This window comes from Procambarus clarkii, chromosome 83 (assembly GCF_040958095.1).
Source record: "Procambarus clarkii isolate CNS0578487 chromosome 83, FALCON_Pclarkii_2.0, whole genome shotgun sequence".
Classification (NCBI taxonomy): Eukaryota; Metazoa; Arthropoda; class Malacostraca; order Decapoda; family Cambaridae; genus Procambarus; species Procambarus clarkii.
Genome location: NC_091232.1, coordinates 12,664,791 through 12,673,765, shown reverse-complemented (window position 1 = coordinate 12,673,765; position 8,975 = coordinate 12,664,791). Strand labels below are relative to the sequence as shown.

At 37.0% G+C, this 8,975-nt stretch overlaps 1 protein-coding gene across 1 annotated transcript; it reads right to left on the bottom strand.

Annotated features, from left to right (window-relative positions):
* Positions 1-879: 879 nt before the first annotated feature.
* On the bottom strand, positions 880-7,991 carry LOC123749674 (uncharacterized). The gene is made up of 5 exons (XM_069316166.1): positions 7,033-7,991; positions 6,172-6,394; positions 5,818-5,964; positions 3,397-3,567; positions 880-2,795 (listed from the first exon to the last, which is right to left on the bottom strand). Exons 1-5 carry the CDS (start codon positions 7,863-7,865, stop codon positions 2,613-2,615), a joined length of 1,557 nt encoding a protein of 518 aa, XP_069172267.1. The 5' UTR covers positions 7,866-7,991; the 3' UTR covers positions 880-2,612.
* Between the last annotated feature and the right edge of the window lie 984 nt (positions 7,992-8,975).

The window sequence follows — 8,975 nt, the reverse complement described above, 5'->3', positions numbered from 1 at the left end:
TTTCATCTAGGGTCGTTATGCATTAAATGAGAGTTAGTGGAATTGTTCCACATTCTGTGTGCTAGATAAATATTTCAGGTTTCCAACTTCAGGCCTGTGGACTGAAGTGCAATTTTCAGTATATTCATTAGGGAGGCAGAAACACATTGATCATGCAGCGATTCCCCACGAGGATTGGATAAAAAATGTATAGAAGTTAAAAGAGCATTTAATACCTGGACAGCTAACTTCCTTGATTAGGCTACAAGTTTATATTCTTTTGTGGTGTCTGTAACTGTGTAGAGATAGTGATAACCAAACGATCATTGATTTCAATGAAACCTGTGATCGTTTGATAAACAAAGATTCGCGAACACACACACACACACACACACACACATATATGTATATATATATATATATATATATATATATATATATATATATATATATATATATATATATATATATATATATATATATATATATATATATATATATATATAATATATATATATATATATTATATATATTATATATATATATATATATATATATATATATATATATATATATATATATATATATATATATAATATATATATATATATATATATATATATATATATATATATATATATATATATATATATATATATATATAATATATATATATATATATATATATATATATTTATATATATATATATATATATATATATATATATATATATATATATATATATATATATATATATATATATATATATATATATATATCTTGGTAGCAGTGTTTCTTATAAACATATTTGAATGTGACAGAAAGAGTGAGGTCAATGATTCTAGCACGATTCTTTTCTATTTTTCTTCACTTGCAAAAGGAAGTTGAAAAATTAACTCTTCAAAAGTTCATTTACAATTTTATTATGGACTCACGCTAAGAGATGCGTTACGTCGAGTGAATACACTGAATACATTCTAGCTGGAACAACCGAAAATATAAACGAGAGTGAGTTGAATTGAAGTATGGCATGGGCCAATAAGTCCACTGCATCTTACCCATTAATGTAAGTTGGAAGGAGGGTAGAAATAACCTTAGCTACTCTATCCCTTTGAGATGTATTTTTATCTTGTCTCAATAAACATACTTCAACTTGAACTTGTAAGTTGGTGCCGAATGCTGGATGCTTCGTCTTGGTCTCAAAGATGGTAGAATGCTACCAAGTGTGAATTGGCTGTTAATTGTTGGCTTAATTTGTTTGAGGTGTAATGTTTCACTGATGTCTAATCTTCTATTGTCACTGTATCTGTCGAGTATTCCAGTGTTATTTGTCAAAATATCTATGCTGATGATCTGGTTTGATTGAAATAATTTTATGTTTGATGCAAGCATTGCTGTTTGTGCATTGTGAGGCGCGTTATATATTGTTGTCTCGGCTTCATAATGAGAAATGAGATCTTTTGGGGGCGGACAGTCCCCTGGTGTGCATGTTAAGGCATTGACGACATTCGTCTCTTTCAACTCTCTGAAGTGAAGAACATAAATGTATAACTCTTGTACTCTTATATCACTATTACTCATATGAGTAACTTATTGACTCTCACGTTTCAAAAAAGTGTCAAGCACCATTGGGGCAATCTTGTAAATGGATGACTTCCATAAGGGTAACATGGTTCCTGAGACCTACCGTATTAGACCAATATTACTCACAATGAGTGGTTCTCATCTCATTAGACCCCCTTTAAAAGTGTTACGTTTCCATTGCGTTTTCATTGAAGTAACTTGAAACACAGAGAAAACCTCAAGGAATCGGAATCATTATCAGTAATAACTTTTACAAAACGTTATAATTTTAGAATGTCATTATATAATTAAAATTAATAATTATTATTATGATAGCATTAAAATTAATATAATACAATTTTATAATGCAAAACTGAACAGGAGTAAACCAGTGCCAAACAATCTAATATTTTCCACACTTGATTTGAACAACTTATAGATTAAAATTTAAATGAAGAAATACTGTTAAATTATTGCATACCTGTGATGACAACCTTAGTGGTGATAAAACTCAGTAATGCAGACGATGAGTCACAATAACGTGGCTGAAGACACGATGACCAAACCACAGGTCAGAAGATGAGAGACGACGACGTTCCTCCATCTTCTGCTCTATAGTTTGGTCATTAAAACTCGGACATGAAAGTAATAGCTAGTACGAGGTCTAGTTATGGCATGAGTAGTACTTAACAGTAGTAATGGCAACAAGAGCCGTAGCAACGATTCACACAGATGGGGTTGAACTACTAATTAGATGATATTTAGGTTTAAAAGCGTTGTTCAGGGAGTATTACGTTGGTAATGAAACAGCGATGAAGTAATGTCGTTAAAGATAAATGGGATCTAAGAGGGTCGTTTAGTACGCCGAAGATAAGTGTTGGTGACGACTAGTGGCCGAGTCGTAGGCAACCAGAGGCCCTTCTCCCAAGTTGTTACAACGTCACATAAATGATGTTCTAAATTACCGAAACAAACCTAGCCGAGGACTCACGAATAGGGACAGTGATAGCAAGTAAAATTTTGTGAGTCGCTATAATTAATAGTGCATCCCTGTTTGGCCGTTGGTGATTTATACGTCAAAATGCGATGTACTATTCAAGAGGGCAGGTGTTAGCTTGGGTGGTCTTGAAGAGGACGATGAGGAGGAAGAGGATGCTTCAGTCTTCAAGCGAAGCAACGCTTGCTGGAGGAGGGTGGTGAAGGGGGCTACCGAAGCGTTCAGGTCAAACCCGAGGACGATCTCGTACAGAATCTGAAAAGTATTAATGTCGAGATAAACAGATATAAACAGTCTTATTTTATGTTGTCAAATGAATTACTATACATTTTCTCTGTTCACTCACTGTCAAAAATAGTCCGCATCAGTAATGTATTTATTCGTTGTTTTCTTAATGCTCTAAGCTTTTCTGAAATGTCTTTAACGCATTAATATTTCAAAGCAAATGGCACGTCCTTGTGATACGTTTTCAAGCTTTAATTTGGATGACATTATAAATTATAAGGAAACTGTCTAATAAATAAATAATGGCTCAATGTTGGAATTGTATAACAATTAACAACTTTTCGATTTGAAATGTGACTAAACACCTACAGTTAATGGCACACTTTTCATGCAATATATTTTTCTTACCAAGCATACGCCAAAATATGAATTTTGCCACTGAAATACAATTAAAAATGTTAATCTGGAGAGTTACAAAATCTACATTTTGTCCTTGTTGAAAATTCTCTTTCCTCAAAGAAGTTTAAAAATTAAAGCTTCCTAAAATATACATTGATTCACTGTAACAATAACTTGGAGACCATAATTGAAATTCCTGTTTTTGTTAAATAAATATTACAAATATTCTCACCTGGAAAGTAATGTTGACGTGTCTTGTGTCTGAATTGATGTCATGGTCTTGGAAGAGGTCGATACTCGCAGCATCCTCACCATAAGAACAGCTTCCGGGATCATGTCTCCAGCATCCACCAAGTACTTGGAACATCTCCCGGTAATCCATCAACAGCATTTTGATAGTTTCCTGATAGGACAAGAAAAATATTTATAATTAGTATGGTCGTGTGTGCTGGGTGGAGGGTTTCCTTATATTAATAACTGATATTTTCTTTGTGAATTTTTTTGTATTAAATCCACATTGAGAGCATAATGGTTAACTGAATATAATATAAGACAGAGCTTATGTATTAGATTTTTTGTTTAAATTTGGTTGGTTTGGTCGTTACGACTTGGACATATACGAAACATTTTGGCGTCATTCGAGGCGCAAATGGATTAATTTTAATGAGTCGACTGACAGTCAGGTGACATGCGTACCCCAGTCATAAATCACTGTGGTGGAGCCAGCCAATAAAAATCTGAGTTTGCAGCCATCACATGTCGTGATAAGGTACTTGATGTTGACGTGGTAATTAATTGTAGAGGCAAACTCACTAGTGTATGAGCCTCGTGAGCTGTCGCAAGTCTCGTTGAGTCCTCTGTTATGTGCAACCCGTCCTCGACTCAAGTCCATTACATTCAGCGGTCAACCCCACAGACGCATTCATAAATTTTAGCATGCTGTTCATTCAAAACGGGAATTTTCTCAAATATAAATTAATATTATAATATATTGGCATATTGTGTATATATAGGCATAGGTTAGGTTAGGTTAAGTGTTTAGGTTCTGTTGGCGATTATTTGTATTTGTAGTACGTGGGTGAAGCATTTATAGCGTTGTGATTCGAACAAAATTCGTCAGTGAAGCACTTGTTCCGGATATGTTCGAACATCAGCAGTTGTGAGTCGTGTGTAAACCGCTTTTCATTCATAAACAGGGGTTTGGCGAGTGCATGGAATCACTTTTGGATCTTTGTTTGGAGGGCGGGCTGGTTATGTGAGTCATTAATTTCAGCTTATCGGGCAGCTACCCAGTGATCATCAGTGTTCCATGCATATATTGCAATCGTCCAGTAGCCTTCGAGACATACAAATAATTTGTTCCGATTACACTCCAGATGATCAATATTGGTAACTCTTAGACCTGGAGGAGTGAGCGACGGGCACCAAAGTCATGAAAACAGCGGGTCTACAAGTGCTACAGTCTCCGGACTTACTTGGGAGAAACTTTATTAACTGATGGTGAGATTTACACTCTGGTGATGTTAGTGATAATCAGCCAGGCTATATTAATAGCCTGAGGTAGAGACTCATTATTACTAGCTGGGCAGCGTGCCATACTAGCGAACATGCCGAAGTAGTACTCTCAACAAAATAGTGGCGCTGAATTACTGTGGTGACTTGTGATAGTGTAAAAGTTAGCGAGGTGTACTAAATTAACTCTCTGAAAGATTAATTAATTCTATTATATTTTCAATGAGGGTGATGCTAATTCTATTGTCGGTGAGGACACTACAAAATAACTTTACATGTAAGGAGTTTCCTGCCTGTTATCTATCCGAATAATTCCCTCTCTCTAGAGAGTGTTTTCTTCCTTATAATTTCCTCCCTTGAGATAACTTTTTCCCTACAAAAATACAAAATAAGAGACTAGTGCTAACACAGATGACTGACAACACGATGAGTATAATGAGAATATGAGGGTGACGCTATAGTGATGATGTTGGCTGTGACACGTAATGAAGTCATTCACATTAACATTACACAGCAACTGGCATCTCATTAACTTTCTGATGAGACGAACATTTCAGTAATAATAATAATAATACTAAATATAATAATAAGTGGAAAAAGACAAAAACGAAATTCTGAAACATAATTTTTTAGCATAAATTTTAAGTAATTGTGTAATAATAAGAGGATAAAAATATAAGCTTCTTAACCACTTCAAATCAGGTTTTTAACTTTCACTAATAGTATAAAGCCTAGTGACAAATCAATCAATAACTTTATTCGTAAATAATTGTTTGTGTATAATTAAAACCCAGTGTATCAGTGCCAAAAATATAATGGATAAATGTCAGAGCCCAGTGTGTTAAATACTGTGAATCAAAACCCAGTATGTTAAATACAATCAATAAATGCCCAGTGCGTTAAATAAAGCTAATCAAAGCCCAGTATGTTAAATATAGTGAATATATGCCCAGTATGTTAAATACAGTGAATCTATGCCCAGTAAGTTAAATATAGTGAATAAAAGCCCAGCATGTTAAATATAGTGAATCAAAGCCCAGTGTCTTATATATAGCGAATCAAAGTAACATTTAACATTGAGTTAAAGATAGTGACAGGAGCGTTCTAACTTCTATACAAAACACCATGAATACTGTCTCACCCGTCCGTCGAGTTTTGGACGCGTCTTGATGAAGTGAAGTGCTGTAAGTGTGAAGTTCCCATGAGGGCCAATGAACGCTCTCAGAGTGGTGAGATTCATAACTACCGGAGCATCATTCTCCGCCACGACGGAAGAGTATCCAATACGCTGGAAGAGATCAGATTAACAATGTGGCGAAGGTATGTGAGTTTAATTATTGCCATTAAATCATTATTATTTCATTTTTTCATTGCTTATTGTTACTCTCAGTATTGAATTGAAATATATTTTTCTAGCACAACAATTACTGGATTTTGCATCAGTCACAAAGAGTCACATTCTTTAGCGTGGTGGACCACGTCTTGTCCCGTTTACCTTCTGGTCCAGCGGTTCCATCTGTACCTCCCACATGTACTCTGCCGGGGCCACAAACACGGTGTTCTGGTCTATGTATATCACAACATCCTGCTCATGCGGCAACGACTCCACCAGGAAGAGCTTCGACCACTGGCAAGAGCTCCTCCGCTCTTCTTGGAAGTTGGACTCAAAAAGAGGACTCCAAGCCACCGCTCGCTGGAACAGTAGCCTGGATCGATACCTGCAGGGACGTGTCGTTCACTACCTTAATGACAGCATACGCTCTTTAATAGTACCTTTTATTTGTCTTTAATATGAATATATTTGTGTATGCTACTTTAAAATGCGTCGTTTGTTTAATATTTAACTTTTCCTGAATTATCAAGTGGATGACGAGAGCCCAAAGCGACTTTATTAGTAACTAACGTTCCATTAGAAAGGTCTTCGATAAATGTAACTCAGATACCAATGATAAGTGTTTATAAAAAGAAGAATAGGTCAGGGAAGTTCAGGACGCGTTGGATCAGGAATTCTACAACACATCATCTAAAGACGCAGTGTAAAGAAACTACACTATTCTAACAACATTAAACAGAATTAAGGAAATTTTCACATTTATCTTATTAATTTAATAGTTACACCTTTCTCGGTGTATATACCTGAGAGTGTACTTTAGCTGTGTAAAATGTTCAACACTGAAGTGTTCTTGCTGGTGTGTCAGTAAGCACTTGTGGTAGCCTTAATAACCCTCTAGTGGTTGATAGGCATTAAGCTGAGCATAAAACGAGTGTTATTAATGGTCTTTGTTAATCAATTTCTTTGAAATAATACATACAAAATTACCCTAGTTTGGGCAACTCTCTGACGAAGCATGCTCACCTGGCTGGCCAGTCCTTGAGCTGATTGAGGACGAGGTCATAGATATCCTGAGTGTCAGTGACAAGTATGACTTTAAAGGCAGACTTGCTGGAAATCACGAGTGATTTCAGCATTATTTTCATGTGGTCCATCTGACTGGATATGCTGATATGGTAACTGTGAGGCGGTTGACTGCTTTCACATACAGTCGCTACAAAAGTCTTGTCAAAAACTGGTTCAATATTTCCTTTCTCGAGATAATGCTTTTCGAATTTTGTTAGTACGTCATCTTTGCTCGCAGAATCATGACTGACAGCTGACAAGCTGTTAGAGTCAGAGTCTGTTTTGCTTAGAAGATGTCTTCTACTCCCTTCAAAACTTCCCCCGTTCTCCGAATTGTTCTTCACATTAAAGTTTAGCAAGCTTTCTTGCTTGAACTTCTGTTTATCCGCAAATACATATCGCTTCCTCGACTCAGTTGGAATAACATATGCCTCGAGGTTTTCATGCTCACTGCGTAACTCTTTTTCAGTATGGAGATTATTTACGGTATCCTTCGGCTTCTCTATGGCTTGTAAAGAAGAATGACGTCTTGTGGAACGCCCATTTTCTTTGTTGTGCCTCGTCTTTCTTGAGACTTTCCTTGTCCTCGCCTGCTCTCTATGTCTCAGAGAGAGCACTTCCTCTCCTCCACGTCCCAGATGTGATAACTCTTCACTCACACCACTGTCGCTGTCCCAGTTGCTCCTGAGGGAGAAGGCGATGAAGCTCGTTACGGTCCACCAGAGGAAGAGTGTGACCACCACTCCAGCAGTTGGGTGCCTTCTTATTTGTCTCTGAATCTGCGTCAACATTCTGCACTGTTTCACTAGGAAGAAGCACCGTGGACACAGAAAGGGGTATAAGAACACAGCTACAAAATAGATAGTATCAAGGCACTCTATCAATGCTTATAACTGGTGCAGCAGAGGGAGAGGAACGCCAGCCTAACGCTGCCAACTACACGGAAGTTTCAACTGGAAATTGTCCAGGAAAAGGCTCACCAAAATATACGACGGTTACCAAACATCACAATCACTTACGATTATCCTTTACGAGACGCATTATAATTATGCAACAAATATGCAAGATGAAAATAAGACGCTGATAATATTGGTCACAGATCACTGACGAACATCTTGACATACTAAATCCGACAACTCTGCCACATACTCACGTACAAGACCTTCACTGGCTAAGGACCTGGCCCAGGACCTGGCCCAGTACCTGGCTCAGGACCTGGCTCAGGACCTGGCTCAGGACCTGGCTCAGGACCTGGCCCAGGACCTGGCTCAGGACCTGGCCCAGGACCTGGCTCAGGACCTGGCTCAGGACCTGGCTCAGGACCTGGCTCAGGACCTGGCTCAGGACCTTGCTCAGGACCTGGTCCTGAGCCAGGTGGAGAGAAACTTTCCCTCTACTCTCACTACTTGCATTATGATTATAATTTTGGTTATATTAACAATACAGACTGGAAGATGGACAAATATTAACAGTACATGCTAGGAGGTGGAACAATAATAATGTAGATTAGGATTTGCAATAAATCCAATATAGATTAAGAGACGTAACAGCATTAACAATATAGAGTATAAGATAGAGCAATATTAACGATACAGACAAGGGCAAGAAACAATAGTATGAATATAAATAGGAACTTCATCAATGCTAGAAACATCATCTATTATCTACCTATATTAACAATAAACGTCGCTAGGAGATGAAACAACATTGAAGAACGGAAGAAATGGCACCAAAGAAATCTGTGAGTCCCATTTAGCTGCCATTTATTGTCAGCAAAATTAATATCGACTTCCTGCGATTAATTAGGGTGGGAAGAGGATGGTCATTATGAAAATGACAAGTGATTTTAGCTGGAGGGCATGTAATGATGGTGGTGGTGATCATTAGTGATTAATGGCTCT

Coding starts and splice junctions, on each gene's coding strand:
- LOC123749674 (XM_069316166.1), bottom strand. CDS start 7,865: ATGTTGACGCAGATTCAGAGACAAATAAGAAGGCACCCAACTGCTGGA. Junction 5,965..6,171: donor TGGAACCGCTGGACCAGAAG/GTAAACGGGACA, acceptor GATCTCTTCCAG/CGTATTGGATACTCTTCCGT. Junction 3,568..5,817: donor GTCCAAAACTCGACGGACGG/GTGAGACAGTAT, acceptor TTGTCCTATCAG/GAAACTATCAAAATGCTGTT.